Source organism: Rhinoderma darwinii, chromosome 3, assembly GCF_050947455.1.
Source record: "Rhinoderma darwinii isolate aRhiDar2 chromosome 3, aRhiDar2.hap1, whole genome shotgun sequence".
In the NCBI taxonomy this organism is placed as follows: domain Eukaryota; kingdom Metazoa; phylum Chordata; class Amphibia; order Anura; family Rhinodermatidae; genus Rhinoderma; species Rhinoderma darwinii.
The window spans coordinates 5,859,060-5,884,980 of NC_134689.1; the positions used below are offsets into that span (position 1 = coordinate 5,859,060).

General features: G+C 44.3%; 1 protein-coding gene across 2 annotated transcripts in view; it reads right to left on the reverse strand.

The window, feature by feature from the left end:
• IPO8 (importin 8) overlaps window positions 1–25,921 on the reverse strand; it is a 47,469-nt gene that overhangs the window by 18,943 nt on the left and 2,605 nt on the right. For both annotated transcript variants that reach the window (XM_075855756.1, XM_075855757.1), the window contains exons 3-19: window positions 20,321–20,477; window positions 19,561–19,719; window positions 14,000–14,156; window positions 13,619–13,708; window positions 11,748–11,842; window positions 11,379–11,463; window positions 9,569–9,703; window positions 7,094–7,193; window positions 6,935–7,011; window positions 6,750–6,866; window positions 6,369–6,458; window positions 4,180–4,345; window positions 3,874–4,034; window positions 3,061–3,186; window positions 2,901–2,967; window positions 418–543; window positions 174–271 (exon numbers count right to left, since the gene is read on the reverse strand). In XM_075855756.1, coding sequence (XP_075711871.1) covers window positions 174–271; window positions 418–543; window positions 2,901–2,967; window positions 3,061–3,186; window positions 3,874–4,034; window positions 4,180–4,345; window positions 6,369–6,458; window positions 6,750–6,866; window positions 6,935–7,011; window positions 7,094–7,193; window positions 9,569–9,703; window positions 11,379–11,463; window positions 11,748–11,842; window positions 13,619–13,708; window positions 14,000–14,156; window positions 19,561–19,719; window positions 20,321–20,477 — 2,006 coding nt within the window. The remainder of the gene's footprint in view (window positions 1–173; window positions 272–417; window positions 544–2,900; window positions 2,968–3,060; window positions 3,187–3,873; window positions 4,035–4,179; window positions 4,346–6,368; window positions 6,459–6,749; window positions 6,867–6,934; window positions 7,012–7,093; window positions 7,194–9,568; window positions 9,704–11,378; window positions 11,464–11,747; window positions 11,843–13,618; window positions 13,709–13,999; window positions 14,157–19,560; window positions 19,720–20,320; window positions 20,478–25,921) is intronic.

Sequence of the window (25,921 nt, forward strand, 5' to 3'; positions counted from 1 at the left end):
GTAGGAGGTGACAGGCTGCAGAGTTAGTGAGAACCCTTTATCTAGAGGCAGGACCTTTACCCAAGGTGTTGTATGTGACCTACTACAGGTGCACGGAGGGTCCAGGATGGGGCGGACCCCTCACGGACCATTAGTGTTGGATATGTATGGCCGCCCCTGTGTCACCTCCTTACCTTCTTACACATGGTGTAAATAATCTCCAGGTGCTTGGGGTTGGACAGTAGGGTCTCTGTGTCCACAGTAATGTAGTTATGCAGCAGCGGCATCATATCTGAAACAAAGAAATAAGATCAGCAGCAAAAATAATTACAATTAACTCAGCGGCTCCACTCGAGTCCACTCAGAAATCTCAAGAGCCAAAAGCTGAAAGGCCGGGACACTCACAAGACACGTAATGAGGTTAATGAGACTCCGAACCTGTAAAATACTCATAGCAATCCCTCTGAAAGACCTCAAACAGGATCCCGAGGAGCTGCCACATTTGTGGTGAAATGGTCTGATTGGTGAGGCTGTTAGCCAAAGACAGGATCTCCTCATAGAACTCTGCCGAGGAAAAGGAACTTACTGATGATACAATAGAACAGAGTGCAGCTCTGGAGTATAATACAGGATAAGTAATATAATGTATGTACACAGTGACTCCACCAGCAGAATAGTGAGTGCAGCTCTGGAGTATAATACAGGATGTAACTCAGGATCAGTACAGGATAAGTAATGTATGTACACAGTGACTCCACCTGCAGAATAGTGAGTGCAGCTCTGGAGTATAATACAGGATATAACTCAGGATCAGTACAGGATAAGTAATGTAATGTATGTACACTGTGACTCAACCAGCAGAATAGTGAGTGCAGCTCTGGAGTATAATACAGGATATAACTCAGGATCAGTACAGGATAAGTAATGTATGTACACAGTGACTCCACCAGCAGAATAGTGAGTGCAGCTCTGGAGTATAATACAGGATGTAACTCAGGATCAGTACAGGATAAGTAATGTAATGTATGTACACAGTGACTCCACCAGCAGAATAGTGAGTGCAGCTCTGGAGTATAATACAGGATATAACTCAGGATCATTACAGGATAAGTAATGTAATGTATGTACACAGTGACTCCACCAGCAGAATAGTGAGTGCAGCTCTGGAGTATAATACAGGATATAACTCAGGATCAGTACAGGATAAGTAATGTAATGTATGTACACAGTGACTCCTCCTGCAGAATAGAGAGTGCAGCTCTGGAGTATAACACAGGATATAACTCAGGATCAGTACAGGATAAGTAATGTAATGTATGTACACAGTGACTCCACCAGCAGAATAGTGACTGCAGCTCTGGAGTATAATACAGGATGTAACTAAGGATCAGTACAGGATAAGTAATGTAATGTATGTACACAGTGACTCCTCCTGCAGAATAGAGAGTGCAGCTCTGGAGTATAATACAGGATATAACTCAGGATCAGTACAGGATAAGTAATGTAATGTACGTACACAGTGACTCCACCAGCAGAATAGTGAGTGCAGCTCTGGAGTATAATACAGGATGTAACTCAGGATCAGTACAGGATAAGTAATGTAATGTATGTACAAAGTGATTCCACCAGCAGAATAGTGAGTGTAGCTCTGGAGTATAATACAGGATGTAACTCAGGATCAGTACAGGATAAGTAATGTAATGTATGTACACAGTGACTCCTCCTGCAGAATAGTGAGTGCAGCTCTGGAGTATAAACACAGGATATAACTCAGGATCAGTACAGGATAAGTAATGTAATGTATGTACACAGTGATTCCACCAGCAGAATAGTGAGTGCAGCTCTGGAGTATAATACAGGATATAACTCAGGATCAGTACAGGATAAGTAATGTAATGTATGTACACAGTGACTCCACCAGCAGAATAGTGAGTGCAGCTCTGGAGTATAATACAGGATATAACTCAGGATCAGTACAGGATAAGTAATGTAATGTATGTACACAGTGACTCCTCCTGCAGAATAGTGAGTGCAGCTCTGGAGTATAATACAGGATATAACTCAGGATCATTACAGGATAAGTAATGTAATGTATGTACACAGTGACTCCACCAGCAGAATAGTGAGTGCAGCTCTGGAATATAATACAGGATATAACTCAGGATCAGTACAGGATAAGTAATGTAATGTATGTACACAGTGACTCCTCCTGCAGAATAGAGAGTGCAGCTCTGGAGTATAACACAGGATATAACTCAGGATCAGTACAGGATAAGTAATGTAATGTATGTACACAGTGACTCCACCAGCAGAATAGTGACTGCAGCTCTGGAGTATAATACAGGATGTAACTAAGGATCAGTACAGGATAAGTAATGTAATGTATGTACACAGTGACTCCTCCTGCAGAATAGAGAGTGCAGCTCTGGAGTATAATACAGGATATAACTCAGGATCAGTACAGGATAAGTAATGTAATGTACGTACACAGTGACTCCACCAGCAGAATAGTGAGTGCAGCTCTGGAGTATAATACAGGATGTAACTCAGGATCAGTACAGGATAAGTAATGTAATGTATGTACACAGTGATTCCACCAGCAGAATAGTGAGTGTAGCTCTGGAGTATAATACAGGATGTAACTCAGGATCAGTACAGGATAAGTAATGTAATGTATGTACACAGTGACTCCACCAGCAGAATAGTGAGTGCAGCTCTGGAGTATAATATAGGATATAACTCAGGATCAGTACAGGATAAGTAATGTAATGTTTGTACACAGTGACTCCACCAGCAGAATAGTGAGTGCAGCTCTGGGGTATAATTATATTATGTAATATATATATATGTATGCGTTTTGAATCCTATTATCATAAGAAATAGTTTGTGACCAGTTCAGAGTCTTTATCTAGAAATAATACCTATAATGTGTTTCTGGAGCACGAGGCCCACAATTTGCAGACAAATTCCCTCCAGTTGCTGCTTCACCTGTAAAAAAATAAAGTAAGATAAAAACTGTTTGGATAATTTAGCAAAAGCCGCGACGTGTGAACACTCCATGGGATTCATGTGGACACTTACCTCTTTGTGATCCTCTACAGCCGTCAAGACGAGATCAATCGTGTGCAGGATTCCCATCGCCATCACAGTCTTGTCTTCTACTTCGTCATATTCATCGCTCTGCAGAACTTTCACAAAAATCTCCGCCTTTAAAAGACAACAAACTGGACATGACGACTCGCCCATCAATCATCATGTGCAGCTTGGGCATATTATTTCAATAGCGAGATGGGATAAGCAGCTACCAGAAACCAATGACACCGCTTATCTTTGTGGGAAACAATAGGGTCAGACAGGCTTAAATGCGACCGGTCATTTCTTTGCTTCCCCTAGTGAGAGACCTCGGTGATCTGTCGGGGGATTCCTGTAAACATTAACTTGTTGGTAGATCCCATAAGAATTGTCAAGATCCCGAAAAAAAATATAGTATCTATTGCTAGTGTTAAGGGCTCGTCCTGCTTCATTCGTCACCATTTTCAAGATCTCTGCTTGTTGTCAGTGAATGGGAACATTCTAATTTACATCCAGAGGCTGAAAACTTGTACAGACCTAGTACTTCTCACAGCTGAAGGTTTGTGACAATAGTATCCAGTCTAGAAAATTCTTTAAGTGGTTTAGATCCCAGGTTGATACATTTTACCTGCACTGATACATTGTAGCAAACTATCCAAAAAGGAGAGATATTTGCGCTGCGGATATAGTTACCACACAGAGTATTGTCTAGGTTGGATACAATTGTAACAAACCCTCAGCTGTGTGTAGCATTCTATCAGTATGGGTTTTATAAGCCCATATTGACTTCATTTATAATAAGAAGCCCTGCTCCCCAGTTACCAGGTGCCTGGTCATGTCCACCGCGATGGGCGCCACCTCCTGGCTGTACTCGCAGATCATCTTCTGAATGACACCGGTGAGGTCGTCGTTTTCGGTCTCTCGGACGATGTGTAGGAGTTCTTGCATGACGGGCCGGATGTAGGGCCTTATGTATTCTTTAGCTGTGGGATACAGGGAGGTCGGACACATTGGTCGGGGTTTTCTGCAGGCAGTCAGCAGCTGCTCTATACGTCAGGAATCAGGATGTGAGGACCGGACTTCACAGGGCCCATATTATGCCCGATTCTCCACAATGGTAGCACCTACCAGCGCTTTGGTTGCTGATTAACATCTGAATGGAGATGGCGGCCTCGACTTTCACCGGCAGCTCCTTGTCCTCCAGGAGACTCTTCTTGGACAGCTCTACGGCATTTCTGAGATTCAGCTCATTGTGAAATCTTAATGTACTGAACGAGTGAAGCACCCAACAGCACTGGAAAAGAAAGAGCAGGGGGAGACATATAGGAAAACTGTACATGTGATGGGGGGGATAAAGATGCTGGAAGACAAAGCGGAAGGAGGGTGATGTGGGACAATGCTGTATAATGTACATATGGAGCAGTAATAATACTGAAAGACAAAGTGGAAGGAGGGTGACGTGGGAGAACGCTGTATAATGTACATACGGAGGAGTAATAATACTGAAAGACAAAGTGGAAGGAGGGTGACATGGGAGAACGCTGTATAATGTACATATGGAGCAGTAATAATACTGAAAGACAAAGTGGAAGGAGGGTGACATGGGAGAACGCTGTATAATGTACATATGGAGCAGTAATAATACTGAAAGACAAAGTGGAAGGAGGGTGACGTGGGAGAACGCTGTATATTGTACATATGGAGGAGTATTAATACTGAAAGACAAAGTGGAAGGAGGGTGACATGGGAGAACGCTGTATAATGTACATATGGAGCAGTAATAATACTGAAAGACAAAGTGGAAGGAGGGTGACATGGGAGAACGCTGTATAATGTACATATGGAGCAGTAATAATACTGAAAGACAAAGTGGAAGGAGGGTGATGTGGGAGAACGCTGTATATTGTACATATGGAGGAGTATTAATACTGAAAGACAAAGTGGAAGGATGGTGATGTGGGAGAACGCTGTATATTGTACATATGGAGGAGTATTAATACTGAAAGACAAAGTGGAAGGAGGGTGACATGGGAGAACGCTGTATAATGTACATATGGAGCAGTAATAATACTGAAAGACAAAGTGGAAGGAGGGTGATGTGGGAGAACGCTGTATATTGTACATATGGAGGAGTATTAATACTGAAAGACAAAGTGGAAGGAGGGTGATGTGGGAGAACGCTGTATATTGTACATATGGAGCAGTAATAATACTGAAAGACAAAGTGGAAGGAGGGTGACGTGGGAGAATGCTGTATAATGTACATACGGAGGAGTAATAATACTGAAAGACAAAGTGGAAGGAGGGTGACATGGGAGAACGCTGTATAATGTACATATGGAGCAGTAATAATACTGAAAGACAAAGTGGAAGGAGGGTGATGTGGGAGAACGCTGTATATTGTACATATGGAGGAGTATTAATACTGAAAGACAAAGTGGAAGGAGGGTGACGTGGGAGAATGCTGTATAATGTACATACGGAGGAGTAATAATACTGAAAGACAAAGTGGAAGGAGGGTGACATGGGAGAACGCTGTATAATGTACATATGGAGGAGTAATAATACTGAAAGACAAAGTGGAAGGAGGGTGACGTGGGAGAACGCTGTATAATGTACATACGGAGGAGTAATAATACTGAAAGACAAAGTGGAAGGAGGGTGACATGGGAGAACGCTGTATAATGTACATATGGAGGAGTAATAATACTGAAAGACAAAGTGGAAGGAGGGTGACGTGGGAGAACGCTGTATAATGTACATACGGAGGAGTAATAATACTGAAAGACAAAGTGGAAGGAGGGTGACGTGGGAGAACGCTGTATAATGTACATACGGAGGAGTAATAATACTGAAAGACAAAGTGGAAGGAGGGTGACGTGGGAGAACGCTGTATAATGTACATACGGAGGAGTAATAATACTGAAAGACAAAGTGGAAGGAGGGTGACGTGGGAGAACACGGAGGAATTATAAAATACTGGAAATGAAAGACAAAGTGGAAGGAGGGTGACGTGGGCGAACGCTGTATAATGTACATACGGAGGAGTAATAATACTGAAAGACAAAGTGGAAGGAGGGTGACGTGGGAGAACACGGAGGAATTATAAAATACTGGAAATGAAAGACACAGGGTGACAGACGGGACAATAAGTGGTTAAATACACCAGGGAACAAAGTGGAAGGAAGGCGACACATAAGACAGCACTGCGTAATTTGTATGTAATGAAGAAGTGATGATACTGGGAGACCAGGTCGTTTTGTTGCAGTGGGTCAGTGATTTATAAAGTGTGCCCGCTGATATTTGCGCGGACTTACCCGTGCTCGGAGATAGCCCAGCTCTGACATGAACAGGGGGAAAACATGATTCTGGATGAACACCTCCATCTGGTCCTTGTACACAGATTTCTGTAAGACACGATAAACATCCTGCTATACATGGGATAAACCGGTTATATCATGTTACTATAGCCAAGTAAATGCCCCTTAAAGGGCCAATAAGGGGATATATGCCAAAGACGAGCCCTGTCGGCAATGGAGCCCTCTCTGCCAGTCAAAAGCACCAGGAGGTGTCGGTGAGCCCCATCCCTTTTCCTATGTGCCTTGATGGAGTCTGTGGGGGTCTCTGCACTTCTGACGATATTACAGGGGCAAGGCGTGCAATTGGCCTTACAACCACCGGTCAAGGGCAACCGTTACCTTCAATAAAATGTCTGCCAGGGACCCCAGAACATGCAGTGCCCCATCTATTTTACGAGGGTCTACGGCGGACGCGGTGAGGATCTGGTAGCAGAAGTTCATCATCTTTGGGAGAACCTAAAGCAGAGATCGACAATTAGGATTTTACACCACGGACGGAGACTTTCTCCACGGCCGCGTCTCACCTCTTTCCTCTTCTTGGAGGCCGTGTAGAGGAGATTCTGAGCCGCCGTAGCCGGAGATACGTAATCTTCAAACACGTCTGAAGAAGAGAAGAAAACCGCGGGGCGTGTTACGGAAGGTCGTTCTGATACGACGGGGCGGGGAAGAGGCACAAGTCTTACCAAACTTCATGCGGATGTACTCATAGGGGTCATCCTGCCACAAGTCCTCATCTTCATCTTTGTAGCACATGAGAGGGAAAATGACGTCCTCGGAAATGCTCTAGGAGAGGGGGGGGGGGTGTCACATGATATTATAAGATGTCTATCCACCCCGCACTACAGAGGTATACAGAAACGTGTAGGCCTATAGATGTATGTACACACAAGAGTCCGCTCGTTGGTAGCTTGTCCCGTTATGTCACCCAAACATGAATTGTGATAATCCAGCATCCTGAGGACTGCCAACGGGTCAGATTATTGGGAATCATTAGATGGACTCACACAGAACTTCCCGGTGGTTCCTGAAGATCATGGAGAAGTCCCAGATGCTCGTACTGGTACTATAGGGGACCTCACCAAAAATCTGTGAAGTGCTGGACTATAAAAGGTAAAATTTCTCTTAATTTGGCAATGGAGCATTTTTGGTGCATGCCGGATTATTAGATCATAAAATGCTGGATTAACCATCAGGATAATAAATGTTGTGCCAACTAGATGGGATCATATCAAAGCCTGGAATCTTAGTGTTTATATGACATCAGGCTCAAAGCTCTAGGTGCAATATTTGGGGAGCAGCACTCGTTTGAAGTCGAGCAACAGAATGAAAAGTTGTACTTCCTGGTTCTGTGTCTCTGTAAGGGAGGGAGGAGGGAGCTGCAAGTGAGAGCAGGAAGAAAGATCACAGGGTTTTACTGCAAAATTGCACTCAGGGGTCCATGAGAGCACAGTTCTGGGTGGTATTTCTACAATTTGCCAGGTATATTGATACAATATGATTATTTTTATTTTATAATTCCAGTTTTATATATGATTCTCAAAACTGGGAATATTGTCACAGCAGAGAAAAGATTAAAAGGACTTTCACTGTACTAGACTAACAGGAGGTAAATGTAATAAATTAATGAACGCAACAGATATGTGACATCATAAATAACACCAGCTATTAAATCATATATAAAAAGCAGAATACATGACATTACTTATGTTGTTACAGCCTGAATTAAACTTCATAGCTGCGCAGACTCGCTATTCTGCAAGCTTCAGGAGCCGAAATCCTCCAGAATGTAATGTATGTACACAGTGACTCCACCAGCAGAATAGTGAGTGCAGCTCTGGAGTATAATACAGGATGTAACTCAGGATCAGTACAGGATAAGTAATGTAATGTATGTACACAGTGACTCCACCAGCAGAATAGTGAGTGCAGCTCTGGAGTATAATATAGGATGTAACTCAGGATCAGTACAGGATAAGTAATGTATGTGCACAGTGACTCCACCAGCAGAATAGTGAGTGCAGCTCTGGAGTATAATACAGGATATAACTCAGGATCAGTACAGGATAAGTAATGTAATGTATGTACACAGTGACTCCACCAGCAGAATAGTGAGTGCTGCTCTGGAGTATAATACAGGATATAACTCAGGATCAGTACAGGATAAGTAATGTAATGTATGTACACAGTGACTCCACCAGCAGAAGAGTGAGTGCAGCTCCGGAGTATAATACAGGATGTAACTCAGGATCAGTACAGGATAAGTAATGTATGTACACAGTGACTCCACCAGCAGAATAGTGAGTACAGCTCTGGAGTATAATACAGGATGTAACTCATGATCAGTACAGGATAAGTAATGTAATGTATGTACACAGTGACTCCACCAGCAGAATAGTGAGTGCAGCTCTGGAGTATAATACAGGATATAACTCAGGATCAGTACAGGATAAGTAATGTATGTATACAGTGACTCCACCAGCAGAATAGTGAGTGCAGCTCTGGAGTATAATACAGGATGTAACTCAGGATCAGTACAGGATAAGTAATGTAATGTATGTACACAGTGACTCCACCAGCAGAATAGTGAGTACAGCTCTGGAGTATAATACAGGATGTAACGGAGGATCAGTACAGGATAAGTAATGTCATGTACGTACACAGTGACTCCACCAGCAGAATAGTGAGTGCAGCTCTGGAGTATAATACAGGATATAACTCAGGATCAGTACAGGATAAGTAATGTAATGTATGTACACAGTGACTCCACCAGCAGAATAGTGAGTGCAGCTCTGGAGTATAATACAGGATGTAACTCGGGATCAGTACAGGATAAGTAATGTAATGTATGTACACAGTGACTCCACCAGCAGAATAGTGAGTGCAGCTCTGGAGTATAATACAGGATGTAACTCGGGATCAGTACAATGTAACTATACATAAACTGTATTACAGTTTTTCAAGGGGAACACACATTTTAAATACAGTTCGGAAATAGCCGCTCCAGGCAATAATCTAGCCAAAGTGATTCTAATCACATACCACTTTTTCTTGCAGTATGATATATTTCACTCCCCTCCCCCCATGTTTTGCTAACTATTAAGGGATAATGGGACTCTATACTGGTCATTCACAGGTTATATATAAATGACAGAACTCACCTGCATGTTTGGCTTTAGTATCTTCCAGGTGATGGCATGAGACACCGCCAGATTCATGTAGTTTAGGGTTTGCTGCAGAACTCGAGGGGCCACGTACTGCTTCTGCCTCTGCAGATCTAAGACTTTCAGAAGAACCTGGAGAATTAACACAAGTCAATGTTCTCAGATCAGTCTAACGAGCCGGGACCCGTAACCTAAAGCCCCCCCACCACCCCCCCCCCACTGTGAGTCTTATTCACAGGTGCCTATAGAAAAGCAGCCGAAATACGGACCTGCAGATACGTCAAATGGATTCTGTAATCTGTATTTATGTGTCAGTATTTCCTTTATATTTTACTGCAATAGATTCTGAAGAGCAAATGACACAACATTGACTTATATTGGAAAAGCCGCAGCGGATGACGTCAGTCAGGCTCGGGCATCATGGCGACTTAAAGCGAACCTGTCCCTTCTCCGGTCATGTCTGTTTTAGTAAATCCTTGTATTCCTTATTAAATAACAATTCTGGAGCATCTTTTCTTAATACTCTTAGTTGTGCCTCTGTTATTCCTCCTAGAAACGTAGGCGCTGCACACAAGTTGTGTATTTGACAGGTTTTTGACGCGTTTTACAAACTGAAAAACGCTTGGTTTAAACTTCCCAATTACATCAATGGAAAATCGCTGCGTTAGTGCATCCGACGCGTTTTTTTTTACTCGCATTTAAAAAACGCGTTGCATAGAAAAAAAAGTATCAGGTCAATTCGTTGGCGCGTAACACGTGTCAAAAATGCGCCTGATTCCCATAGTAAATAGAAATCCTGATTACGCGTAAAAAAAAAAGCGCCAAAAGCGTGCACGAAACATGTTAAAACCGTTTGTCGTTTAAAAAGCGCTTTACTAAAACGCTAGTGTTTGACAAGTCGTTTTTTTTTTTAGCGCCGTTTAAACAAGACCTTAGGAATAAATTGCTAAGTGCGTGTTACCATTTGGGGGTGTGTCGTTAAACAGACTGACCCTGTCCAATCAGTGCTGGCAGTGAGACTGTAGGGACACGCCCCTATTACAAGAGGAAATGGTAACACCCAGTTGTCAATTTACGCATACATTTCTAGGAGGAATAACAGAGGAACGGCGCAATGCAGAGAGGAATTGTGAATACAAGTATTTATTAAAACAAATGTCAGGAGAGGCGACGACTCCTCGTTAAAGGGGTATTCTCGTCTTACACATGTGGCACATCCACGGGATATTCCAGGATTGTCTGATACATGAGGGGCCCGGCTCTGGGACTCACACCTAAGAACAGGGGCCCCTGTAGTGAGACGGCCGCTGCATCCAGGCGGAGAATGCGCACAGCTCTCTCCATTCACTTCTATGGAAGTTACAGATCAGCCGATTCCTCGTTAGTCTCCGTTACTGCTCTAGAAACGGGCGCACGCTGTCACCTCTCCATTAATCTTTACCCGGATGTGGCGGCCACCTCACCAGGCGGGACAGGGGTTAAAGGAACACCTTCTGGACATAGGTGCGGGTCACAGAGCTGAAACCTGCACCTATCAGACATCCTGTGGATATGCTATAAAAGTCTATGCTAAGAATCCTCCTTTTGAGGTTGCGGGTTAAAAATCCCGGGTTCCCACGACCATCTTCGAAGTTTTCCTATAAAGAATTTTTTCTTGCAATTGTCAGGAGTCGCCCACAACCTTCCCCCACCCCAATTGTCAGGAGTCGTCCACAACCTTCCCCCCCCACAATGCAGAAAAATGTAGGTGGTATGACAGTCGAGGAAACCTGGGGATTTTACAACCCAAAAACACTGCCCACCTCACCTGCAAGACCCGAACCGCGTAAGCCTTCAGAAAGAATTCAGAGAACTCGATATATTCCTTAGTAACGCTTCCAGGACTCCCATAACTAAAAGAGAAAGAAGATCCGTCAGCGGAGAAAAGCTGCAAAGAAGTGAAATTCACCGGTGACCACATCCCTCCATAGCGGATGGCTTAAAGGGGTTGTCCATTAGGCGGATCATAGAAGAGTGATTGGTGGAGTCTGACCTCTGGGTCTTATTTTGGTCACTTTTTGGAGCACTCCAGCGTAATGACCCTGCATACAGCAGCCCACATCTCAGCTTCCTAGTCCTCTGGGGGGGGGGGGGAGACGTTGGATTGGAAAGTTCTCTATAAGATCACTAACGTTACCGCTCAAAGAGGCGCGTGATGATGTGGAGGGCCCACTTCTTACACTTCCACCACACCAGCTCCGGGCGGTCGTCTTCATCCACCTGCAAGGTTTCCTAAGAGGACAAACAGAGAAAAGTGAAGTGTCGCCCCCACTACTGATACAACAAACAGCTGCCCCTTTAACACTTTCCCGCGAAGACCTTTTTTGGATTTTATTTTTCCGTCGATATAGCCATGAGGGCTTCTGCGGGACGAGTTGTTGTTTTTCGCGGCACCATTGATTGTACCATAGAACGTACGAGGAAACAGGAGAAAAATTCTTGGTGGGGTGGAATGGGGAAAAAAACCGCAATTCCAACGTGTTTTTGGGCTTCGTTTTTACGGCGTTCATCGTGCAGTCAAAAATGAATGTTAATTTTATTCCGCGGGAAATTCCGATTACGGCGATACCTCAAGTTTATATGGTTTTTTTATGTTTTACTACATTTACAAGGGCAAAAAAAACAAATCGTTAAAAAGAAAATTTGTTTTGAAAAAAAAAAATTTGGAACAAAAAAAACTTTATTTAACTGTTTTTATTATTCTTTATTAGTCCCCCTAGAGGACTCGAACGAGCGATCGTTGGATCGCTTGCATGATATACTGCAAAACTAATGTATAGCAGTATATCCTGATACTGACAGTACAAAGATGGCGGCCCTGGGGTCCTTCATTAGGCCCCCAGGCTGCCATAACAACCATGGTCACCCACGGATCGTGTCGTTGGGGGGGCAAAGGCTCCTTGGATGGGGGCGCTCCCCGGATTCTAACAATTTAAATGCTGCGGTCGCAATTGACCGTGGCATTTAAGGTGTTAAACGGGCAGAATCAAAGTGATCTTCAGAATCAGAGTGATCTCTGATTCCGTCTGTTGCAGTCAGGGGTCGGATGTATAACACAGCCGTCACCCGCTGAGTTTGGAGCTCGCTCAGCCAGTGAGCCCGCTCCATATTTCCCCTTAACGGCGGTCACGTACTAATACGGGACATGTCGTTAAGGGGATAAACATTAAAAAAAAGAAAAAAAAAAAGTTTTTTTTTTTTTTTACTAGGCCCCCTAGGGGACTTGAACCAGGGATCGTTGAATCTGCAGGGGCTCCAATACTAATGTATTGCAGTACATGGTGATATTGTCTCCTGTATCAGCCCTGCCGGATGCAGGAATTGATAGGAGCACAAAGATGGCTGACCTGGGGTCCTTCATTGGGCCCCCAGAATGCCGTGCCAACCATCCTCACCCTGTGATTACGTCACGGGGGAAGGTGATGGGCTGCCAGAAGGGATCGCGAATTCTAACGCTTTAGATGCCGCGGTTGCTATTGACCGCAGTATCCAAGGGGTTAAATGAGCAGGATCCCGCTCGTTCCGGTAGACGTACAGCCGTCACCAGCGTGGTATGGCGAGGGCTTAGACCATGAGCCCACTCCATACTTTCCCTACCCGGCTATGACAATAGTAAACGTCGGGAAGGGGTTTATATGTCGGCCGAGTCATGGACAAAAGATCAGTCCCTGGACACAGGGACCCTGCATACAGCAGCCTAGATCTCTGCTTCCTGACCCGAGGGGTTGAGATATTGAGCTTCACTCTTGTCCATTGTATGGGGCTTTTTGGTTTAAAAAAAAGAGCGACCCTTTGGAGGACCCCACTGATCCCAACTTTACACAGACGGGTCCTTTATTTCAACTGCTGATTTTGGGGGGGGGGGGGGTGGTCCTCGATAGCGGGACCCCGGCGAATGGCCGATTAGACCATTTTTGCATTATGTGGTAGTTCAACATTGAGGGTTCAATGGGGAGAAGCAAAGCACTAAACAGTAACATGAATATGAGAAGAGGAGGGGGCACTTACAGGAGGTACGTCCCGGTCCGCGATGCTGCTAAATATTCCCATCCACTGCGTCATGGTCTGATTGTTCACCAGCTGGAGCGGCAGAGTGTACTGCGGACAGATACAAGGGAGAGTGACCCCAATAACGCCCAAGAAGCCCTCCATACATCGTCAAGTAAGTATAATGTCCCCCAAAAACTCTATAAGTAGCAGTTCCTCCATAGCGTTATCTCTCTGGGATCTATTAGTTGGGTACAATTACCCTTGAGGGTTTTTCCAGGGACCTATCTTTAGAACCGTCTTCAGGATTAGAGGCGTCGCGGCCCCTTCCATGTTGACGGAGGCGTCGCGGCTCGTATGTAGGTGTGGCTGCGCCCGCTGCATCTTCAGCTGTTCTCCTACCTGGATGAGGGCGTAGAAGATCTTCAGGTTCTGCTTCTGCATCAGTACTGAGTAATGAGTAGGGTCCGGGAGCAGCTGAACCATCTGTTGCTGCAGGCGGGGGAGGAAGATCTGCATGGCGGCAATGAGGGGCGCCCGCTCGTCCGCCTTCTTGTACCTAGAACAAAGTCCAAGACGTGAATGAGACGAACACGACTAATAACTCAGCGGTCCCACAGTCCTACATATGATGTCATTATCCGGGGAGAAGCCGCCACTAATCACCATATGAAGGCGCAAGATAAACGGGCGATCTGAGGACCCTGCTCAGTGACTCCTTTTCTATCTTCACCTTCCTCTATTAAACTCCATAATCTCTCCTCCACTATAATACTCAGTGCTCCCTACTCCCTCCTCCACTATAATACTCAGTGCTCCCTACTCCCTCCTCTACTGTAATACTCAGTGCTCCCTACTCTCTCCTCTACTATAATACTCAGTGCTCCCTACTCCCTCCTCCACTATAATACTCAGTGCTCCATACTCTCTCCTCCACTATAATACTCAGTGCTCCCTACTCTCTCCTCTACTATAATACTCAGTACTCCCTACTCTCTCCTCCACTATAATACTCAGTGCTCCCTACTCTCTCCTCTACTATAATACTCAGTGCTCCATACTCTCTCCTCTACTATAATACTCAGTGCTCCCTACTCTCTCCTCCACTATAATACTCAGTGCTCCCTACTCTCTCCTCTACTATAATACTCAGTGCTCCATACTCTCTCCTCTACTATAATACTCAGTGCTCCCTACTCTCTCCTCTACTATAATACTCAGTACTCCCTACTCTCTCCTCCACTATAATACTCAGTGCTCCCTACTCTCTCCTCTACTATAATACTCAGTACTCCCTACTCTCTCCTCTACTATAATACTCAGTGCTCCCTACTCCACTATAATACTCAGTGCTCCATACTCTCTCCTCCACTATAATACTCAGTACTCCCTACTCTCTCCTCTACTATAATACTCAGTGCTCCCTACTCTCTCCTCTACTATAATACTCAGTGCTCCATACTCTCTCCTCCACTATAATACTCAGTGCTCCCTACTCTCTCCTCCACTATAATACGCAGTGCTCCCTACTCTCTCCTCTACTATAATACTCAGTGCTCCCTACTCTCTCCTCTACTATAATACTGAGTACTCCCTACTCTCTCCTCTACTATAATACTCAGACCTCCACTATAATACTCAGTGCTCCCTACTCTCTCCTCCACTATAATACTCATACTCCCTACTCTCTCCTCTACTATAATACTCAGTCCTCCACTATAATACTCAGTACTCCCTACTCTCTCCTCCACTATAATACTCAGTACTCCCTACTCTCTCCTCCACTATAATACTCAGTGCTCCCTACTCTCTCCTCTACTAGAATACTCCGTGCTCCCTACTCTCTCCTCTACTATAATACTGAGTACTCCCTACTCTCTCCTCTACTATAATACTCAGTACTCCCTACTCTCTCCTCTACTATAATACTCAGTGCTTCCTACTCTCTCCACTATAATACTCAGTACTCCATACTCTCTCCTCTACTATAATACTCAGTACTCTCTCCTCCACTATAATACTCAGTGCTCCCTACTCTCTCCTCCACTATAATACTCAGTGCTCCCTACTCTCTCCTCTACTATAATACTGAGTACTCCCTACTCTCTCCTCCACTATAATACTCAGTACTCCCTACTCTCTCCTCCACTATAATACTCAGTACTCCCTACTCTCTCCTCTACTATAATACTCAGTGCTCCCTACTCTCTCCTCCACTTATAATACTCAGTGCTCCCTACTCTCTCCTCTACTATAATACTCAGTGCTCCCTACTCTCTCCTCTACTATAATACTCAGTGCTCCCTACTCTCTCCTCTACTATAATACTCAGTGCTCCCTACTCTCTCCTCTACTATAATACTCAGTACTCCCTACTCTCTCCTCCACTATAATACTCAGTGCTCCCTACTCTCTCCTCCACTATAATACTGAGTACTCCCTACTCTCTCCTCCACTATAATACTGAGTACTCCCTACTCTCTCCTCCACTATAATACTCAGTGCTCCACTATAATACTCAGTGCTCCCTACTCTCTCCTCTACTATAATACTCAGTGCTCCCTACTCTCTCCTCTACTAGAATACTCAGCACTCCCTACTCCCTCCTCCACTATAATACTCAATGCTCCCTACTCCCTCCTCCACTATAATACTCAGTGCTCCATACTCTCTCCTCTACTATAATACTCAGTACTCCCTACTCCCTCCTCCACTATAATACTCAGTCCTCCCTACTCTCTCCTCCACTATAATACGCAGTGCTCCCTACTCTCTCCTCTACTATAATACTCAGTGCTCCCTACTCTCTCCTCTACTATAATACTGAGTACTCTCTACTCTCTCCTCTACTATAATACTCAGACCTCCACTATAATACTCAGTGCTCCCTACTCTCTCTACTATAATACTCACTCCTCCACTATAATACTCAGTACTCCCTACTCTCTCTTCCACTATAATACTCAGTACTCCTTACTCTCTCCTCTACTATAATACTCAGTACTCCCTACTCTCTCCTCCACTATAATACTCAGTGCTCCCTACTCTCTCCTCTACTAGAATACTCTGTGCTCCCTACTCTCTCCTCTACTATAATACTCAGTACTCCCTACTCTCTCCTCTACTATAATACTCAGTGCTCCCTACTCTCTCCTCTACTATAATACTCAGTGCTCCCTACTCTCTCCTCTACTATAATACTCAGTGCTCCCTACTCTCTCCTCTACTATAATACTCAGTACTCCCTACTCTCTCCTCCACTATAATACTCAGTGCTCCCTACTCTCTCCTCCACTATAATACTGAGTACTCCCTACTCTCTCCTCTACTATAATACTCAGTACTCCCTACTCCTCCACTATAATACTCAGTGCTCCTTACTCTCTCCTCCACTATAATACTCAGTGCTCCACTATAATACTCAGTGCTCCCTACTCTCCTCTACTATAATACTCAGTACTCCCTACTCTCTCCTCCACTTATAATACTCAGTGCTCCCTACTCTCTCCTCTACTATAATACTCAGTGCTCCCTACTCTCTCCTCTACTAGAATACTCAGTGCTCCCTACTCTCTCCTCTACTATAATACTCAGTACTCCCTACTCTCTCCTCCACTATAATACTCAGTGCTCCTTACTCTCTCCTCCACTATAATACTGAGTACTCCCTACTCTCTCCTCCACTATAATACTCAGTGCTCCCTACTCTCTCCTCTACTAGAATACTCCGTGCTCCCTACTCTCTCCTCTACTATAATACTCAGTACTCCCTACTCTCTCCTCCACTATAATACTCAGTGCTCCTTACTCTCTCCTCCACTATAATACTGAGTACTCCCTACTCTCTCCTCTACTATAATACTGAGTACTCCCTACTCTCTCCTCTACTATAATACTCAGTACTCCCTACTCTCTCCTCTACTATAATACTCAGTGCTTCCTACTCTCTCCACTATAATACTCAGTACTCCATACTCTCTCCTCTACTATAATACTCAGTACTCTCTCCTCCACTATAATACTCATACTCCCTACTCTCTCCTCTACTAGAATACTCAGTACTCCCTACTCTCTCCTCCACTATAATACTCAGTACTCCCTACTCTCTCCTCTACTATAATACTCAGTACTCCCTAGTCTCTCCTCCACTATAATACTCCGTGCTCCCTACGCTCTCCTCCACTAGAATACTCAGTGCTCCCTACTCTCTCCTCCACTATAATACTCAGTGCTCCCTACTCTCTCCTCCACTATAATACTCAGTACTCCCTACTCTCTCCTCCACTATAATACTCAGTACTCCCTACTCTCTCCTCTACTATAATACTCAGTGCTCCCTACTCTCTCCTCTACTATAATACTCAGTACTCCCTACTCTCTCCTCTACTATAATACTCAGTACTCCCTACTCTCTCCTCCACTATAACACTCAGTGCTCCCTACTCTCTCCTCCACTATAACACTCAGTACTCCCTACTCTCTCCTCCACTATAACACTCAGTACTCCCTACTCTCTCCTCCACTTATAATACTCAGTGCTCCTTACTCTCTCCTCTACTATAATACTCAGTGCTCCCTACTCTCTCCTCTACTATAATACTCAGTGCTCCCTACTCTCTCCTCTACTAGAATACTCAGTGCTCCCTACTCTCTCCTCTACTATAATACTCAGTGCTCCCTACTCTCTCCTCTACTATAATACTCAGTGCTCCCTACTCTCTCCTCTACTATAATACTCAGTACTCCCTACTCTCTCCTCCACTATAATACTCAGTGCTCCTTACTCTCTCCTCCACTATAATACTGAGTACTCCCTACTCTCTCCTCCACTATAATACTCAGTGCTCCACTATAATACTCAGTGCTCCCTACTCTCCTCTATTATAATACTCAGTACTCCCTACTCTCTCCTCCACTTATAATACTCAGTGCTCCCTACTCTCTCCTCTACTATAATACTCAGTGCTCCCTACTCTCTCCTCTACTATAATACTCAGTGCTCCCTACTCTCTCCTCTCCTATAATACGCAGTACTCCCTACTCTCTCCTCCACTATAATACTCAGTGCTCCCTACTCTCTCCTCCACTATAATACAGAGTACTCCCTACTCTCTCCTCCACTATAATACTCATACTCCCTACTCTCTCCTCTACTAGAATACTCAGTACTCCCTACTCTCTCCTCCACTATAATACTCAGTACTCCCTACTCTCTCCTCTACTATAATACTCAATACTCCCTAGTCTCTCCTCCACTATAATACTCCGTGCTCCCTACGCTCTCCTCCACTATAATACTCAGTGCTCCCTACTCTCTCCTCCATTATAATACTCAGTGCTCCCTACTCTCTCCTCCACTATAATACTCAGTACTCCCTACTCTCTCCTCCACTATAATACTCAGTACTCCCTACTCTCTCCTCTACTATAATACTCAGTGCTCCCTACTCTCTCCTCTACTATAATACTCAGTACTCCCTACTCTCTCCTCTACTATAATACTCAGTGCTCCCTACTCTCTCCTCCACTATAACACTCAGTGCTCCCTACTCTCTCCTCCACTATAATACTCAGTGCTCCCTACTCTCTCCTCCACTATAATACTCAGTGCTCCATACTCTCTCCTCTACTATAATACTCATACTCCCTACTCCCTCCTCCACTATAATACTCAGTGCTCCCTACTCTCTCCTCCACTATAATACTCAGTGCTCCCTACTCTCTCCTCTACTATAATACTCAGTACTCCCTACTCTCTCCTCTATTATAATACTCAGTGCTCCCTACTCTCTTCTATTACATTACCCAGAATTTTCTAGTCTCTCCTCGACTCCTCAGTCCTTCCATCTCTTCTTTCTATTACACTACGCTGTGCTCCCTACTGTCTTTATTAGATCACTCACTTATCCCCCCTCCCCCATACTCTCACAGTGCGGCACCAGTAGATGTGATTAGTTACTCACTCGTACGTCTTCACCAGTTGGTAGAGACACAGGAGGCTGCCCAGCCAGATCCCCATGTTTGAGGACTGCAGATAGAAGCCGATCTTATCCACCACTCCGGTCCAGCGCCCCGGGAAGTCGTGCTTAATGATAACGCGTAAGCAAAGCGTCAGCTGAGCCCTGAGGACATAAAACAGACTGTTACTTCCCGAACCTCGAGGGGAAGACGCTACACTGCAGCCTCCGCCACGCCGGAAACCCCATAGCCTTAGCCACTCCGGCAGCCACAGCCTCCAAGATGCCGGCAACCCCACAGCCTCCAAGATGCCGGCAACCCCACAGCCTCCGCCACGCCGGCAACCCCACAGCCTCCGCCACGCCGGCAACCCCACAGCCTCCGCCACGCCGGCAACCCCACAGCCTCCGCCACGCCGGCAACCCCACAGCCTCCGCCACGCCGGCAACCCCACAGCCTCCGCCACGCCGGCAACCCCACAGCCTCCGCCACGCCGGCAACCCCACAGCCTCCGCCACGCCGGCAACCCCACAGCCTCCGCCACGCCGGCAACCCCACAGCCTCCGCCACGCCGGCAACCCCACAGCCTCCGCCACGCCGGCAACCCCACAGCCTCCGCCACGCCGGCAACCCCACAGCCTCCGCTACGCCAGCAGCCACAGCCTCCAAGATGCCGGTAACCCCACATCCTCCGCTACGCCGGCAGCCACAGCCTCCAAGACGCCGGCAACCCCCCAGCGCCCGCCACACTGCAGCACTTCATACCTCACAAGGTCGGGGGAGCGGATGATGCCCTCCACTATGTTTTCTCGGATTTGCTGACGATCATTTTCGTGGATGTTGAATGGAAATACAACTTCACCGATCATGGGCTCCCTGTCCGGCCAGTACTGAGTCACCATGTTTTTCAGGTAGATCGCCGCTGTCACAAGAAAAAGGAGCAGCACAGGCCAACGTCAAGCAACGACTCGTACATATGTAGCAGAGCTGAGCAAGCAGAGGCACAATTCCCTTCTAAATTAGACAACGTGTGGAAGACCACCTATCACACAATATTGTCAAAAGATCACATTGGTGTACACCACCCAGTATAGCTATGTGTATGAGGGAAGGGAAGAGGGAGAGAGTATGTGATCTGAAATTAATATTTAACTTTTAATAATATACATTAAGATAATTATCTTAATGTATATTATTAAAAGTTAAATATTAATTTCAGATCACATACTTTCTCCCTCTTCCCTTCCCTCATACACATCCCTTCTAAATTAACCTATTTTAATTCATACATGTGATAATTTTCAGAATGAAGCAGCCATAAGATGGACATTACTTATCCCATACTGATCCTAAGAGCTTCACTCACAATTCTGCAGGCCTCAGAGTGGAAATCTTCCAACATCTCCTGCTTGTTCAGTTACTGCACAGAGATTGTTCTGGTGACTTGCATCCTGGGAAGTGTCTGTACAGACAACAGAAAAATGACCTGCCTCCTTAAATTATAGGAGCTCAGATGTTAGAGGTGCCTGAAGACAAGCTACCTGAATGTTTCCAATAAAAACCAGAAGAATAGTGAGTGCAGCTCTGGAGTATAATACAGGATATAACTCAGGATCAGTACAGGATAAGTAATGTAATGTATGTACACAGTGACTCCACCAGCAGAATAGTGAGTGCAGCTCTGGAGTATAATACAGGATGTAACTCAGGATCAGTACAGGATAAGTAATGTAATGTATGTACACAGTGACTCCACCAGCAGAATAGTGAGTGCAGCTCTGGAGTATAATACAGGATGTAACTCAGGATCAGTACAGGATAAGTAATGTAATGTATGTACACAGTGACTCCACCAGCAGAATAGTGAGTGCAGCTCTGGAGTATAATACAGAATGTAACTCAGGATCAGTACAGGATAAGTAATGTAATGTATGTACACAGTGACTCCACCAGCAGAATAGTGAGTGCAGCTCTGGAGTATAATACAGGATGTAACTCAGGATCAGTACAGGATAAGTAATGTAATGTATGTACACAGTGACTCCACCGGCAGAATAGTGAGTGCAGCTCTGGAGTATAATACAGGATGTAACTCAGGATCAGTACAGGATAAGTAATGTAATGTATGTACACAGTGACTCCACCAGCAGAATAGTGAGTGCAGCTCTGGAGTATAATACAGGATGTAACTCAGGATCAGTACAGGATAAATAATGTAATGTATGTACACAGTGACTCCACCAGCAGAATAGTGAGTGCAGCTCTGGAGTATAATACAGGATGTAACTCAGGATCAGTACAGGATAAGTAATGTAATGTATGTACACAGTGACTCCACCAGCAGAATAGTGAGTGCAGCTCTGGAGTATAATACAGGATATAACTCAGGATCAGTACAGGATAAGTAATGTAATGAATGTACACAGGTGACTCCACCAGCAGAATAGTGAGTGCAGCTCCGGAGTATAATACAGGATATTACTCAGGATCAGTACAGGATAAGTAATGTAATGTATGTACACAGTGACTCCACCAGCAGAATAGTGAGTGCAGCTCTGGAGTATAATACAGGATGTAACTCAGGATCAGTACAGGATAAGTAATGTAATGTATGTACACAGTGACTCCACCAGCAGAATAGTGAGTGCAGCTCTGGAGTATAATACAGGATGTAACTCAGGATCAGTACAGGATAAGTAATGTAATGTATGTACACAGTGACTCCACCAGCAGAATAGTGAGTGCAGCTCTGGAGTATAATACAGGATGTAACTCAGGATCAGTACAGGATAAATAATGTAATGTATGTACACAGTGACTCCACCAGCAGAATAGTGAGTGCAGCTCTGGAGTATAATACAGGATGTAACTCAGGATCAGTACAGGATAAGTAATGTAATGTATGTACACAGTGACTCCACCAGCAGAATAGTGAGTGCAGCTCTGGAGTATAATACAGGATATAACTCAGGATCAGTACAGGATAAGTAATGTAATGAATGTACACAGGTGACTCCACCAGCAGAATAGTGAGTGCAGCTCCGGAGTATAATACAGGATATAACTCAGGATCAGTACAGGATAAGTAATATAATGTATGTACACAGTGACTCCACCAGCAGAATAGTGACTGCAGCTTTGGAGTATAATACAGGATGTAACTCAGGATCAGTACAGGATAAGTAATGTAATGTATGTACAGTGACTCCACCAGCAGAATAGTGAGTGCAGCTCTGGAGTATAATACAGGATAGAACTCAGGATCAGCACAGGATAAGTAATGTAATGTATGTACACAGTGACTCCACCAGCAGAATAGCGAGTGCAGCTCTGGAGTATAATACAGGATGTAACTCAGGATCAGTAATGTATGTACACAGTGACTCCACCAGCAGAATAGTGAGTGCTGCTCTGGAGTATAATACAGGATGTAACTCAGGATCAGTACAGGATAAGTAATGTAATGTATGTACACAGTGACTCCACCAGCAGAATAGTGAGTGCAGCTCTGGGGTATAATACAGGATATAACGCAGGATCAGTACAGGATAAGTAATGTAATGTATGTACACGGTGTCTCCACCAGCAGAATAGTGAGTGCAGCTCTGGAGTATAATACAGGATATAACTCAGGATCAGTACAGGATAAGTAATGTAATGTATGTACACAGTGACTCCACCAGCAGAATAGTGAGTGCAGCTCAGGAGTATAATACAGGATGTAACTCAGGATCAGTACAGGATAAGTAATGTAATGTATGTACACAGTGACTACACCAGCAGAATAGTGAGTGCAGCTCAGGAGTATAATACAAGATGTAACTCAGGATCAGTACAGGATAAGTAATGTAATGTATGTACACAGTGACTACACCAGCAGAATAGTGAGTGCAGCTCTGGAGTATAATACAGGATGTAACTCAGGATCAGTACAGGATAAGTAATGTATGTACACAGTGACTCCTCCAGCAGAATAGTGAGTGCAGCTCTGGAGTATAATACAGGATGTAACTCAGGATCAGTACAGGATAAGTAATGTAATGTATGTACACAGTGACTCCTCCAGCAGAATAGTGAGTGCAGCTCTGGAGTATAATACAGGATATAACTCAGGATCAGTACAGGATAAGTAATGTAATGTATGTACACAGTGACTCCTCCAGCAGAATAGTGAGTGCTGCTCTGGAGTATAATACAGGATGTAACTCAGGATCAGTACAGGATAAGTAATGTAATGTATGTACACAGTGACTCCACCAGCAGAATAGTGAGTGCAGCTCTGGAGTATAATACAGGATGTAACTCAGGATCAGTACAGGATAAGTAATGTAATGTATGTACACAGTGACTCCACCAGCAGAATAGTGAGTGCAGCTCTGGAGTATAATACAGGATGTAACTCAGGATCAGTGCAGGATAAGTAATGTATGTACACAGTGACTCCACCAGCAGAATAGTGACTGCAGCTCTGGAGTATAATACAGGATATAACTCAGGATCAGTACAGGATAAGTAATGTAATGTATGTACACAGTGACTCCACCAGCAGAATAGTGACTGCAGCTCTGGAGTATAATACAGGATGTAACTCAGGATCAGTACAGGATAAGTAATGTAATGTATGTACACAGTGACTCCACCAGCAGAATAGTGAGTGCAGCTCTGGGGTATAATACAGGATATAACGCAGGATCAGTACAGGATAAGTAATGTAATGTATGTACACGGTGTCTCCACCAGCAGAATAGTGAGTGCAGCTCTGGAGTATAATACAGGATATAACTCAGGATCAGTACAGGATAAGTAATGTAATGTATGTACACAGTGACTCCACCAGCAGAATAGTGAGTGCAGCTCAGGAGTATAATACAGGATGTAACTCAGGATCAGTACAGGATAAGTAATGTAATGTATGTACACAGTGACTACACCAGCAGAATAGTGAGTGCAGCTCAGGAGTATAATACAAGATGTAACTCAGGATCAGTACAGGATAAGTAATGTAATGTATGTACACAGTGACTACACCAGCAGAATAGTGAGTGCAGCTCTGGAGTATAATACAGGATGTAACTCAGGATCAGTACAGGATAAGTAATGTATGTACACAGTGACTCCTCCAGCAGAATAGTGAGTGCAGCTCTGGAGTATAATACAGGATGTAACTCAGGATCAGTACAGGATAAGTAATGTAATGTATGTACACAGTGACTCCTCCAGCAGAATAGTGAGTGCAGCTCTGGAGTATAATACAGGATATAACTCAGGATCAGTACAGGATAAGTAATGTAATGTATGTACACAGTGACTCCTCCAGCAGAATAGTGAGTGCTGCTCTGGAGTATAATACAGGATGTAACTCAGGATCAGTACAGGATAAGTAATGTAATGTATGTACACAGTGACTCCACCAGCAGAATAGTGAGTGCAGCTCTGGAGTATAATACAGGATGTAACTCAGGATCAGTACAGGATAAGTAATGTAATGTATGTACACAGTGACTCCACCAGCAGAATAGTGAGTGCAGCTCTGGAGTATAATACAGGATGTAACTCAGGATCAGTGCAGGATAAGTAATGTATGTACACAGTGACTCCACCAGCAGAATAGTGACTGCAGCTCTGGAGTATAATACAGGATATAACTCAGGATCAGTACAGGATAAGTAATGTAATGTATGTACACAGTGACTCCACCAGCAGAATAGTGACTGCAGCTCTGGAGTATAATACAGGATGTAACTCAGGATCAGTACAGGATAAGTAATGTAATGTATGTACACAGTGACTCCTCCAGCAGAATAGTGAGTGCTGCTCTGGAGTATAATACAGGATGTAACTCAGGATCAGTACAGGATAAGTAATGTAATGTATGTACACAGTGACTCCACCAGCAGAATAGTGAGTGCAGCTCTGGAGTATAATACAGGATGTAACTCAGGATCAGTACAGGATAAGTAATGTAATGTATGTACACAGTGACTCCACCAGCAGAATAGTGAGTGCAGCTCTGGAGTATAATACAGGATGTAACTCAGGATCAGTGCAGGATAAGTAATGTATGTACACAGTGACTCCACCAGCAGAATAGTGACTGCAGCTCTGGAGTATAATACAGGATATAACTCAGGATCAGTACAGGATAAGTAATGTAATGTATGTACACAGTGACTCCACCAGCAGAATAGTGACTGCAGCTCTGGAGTATAATACAGGATGTAACTCAGGATCAGTACAGGATAAGTAATGTAATGTATGTACACAGTGACTCCACCAGCAGAATAGTGAGTGCAGCTCTGGGGTATAATACAGGATATAACGCAGGATCAGTACAGGATAAGTAATGTAATGTATGTACACGGTGTC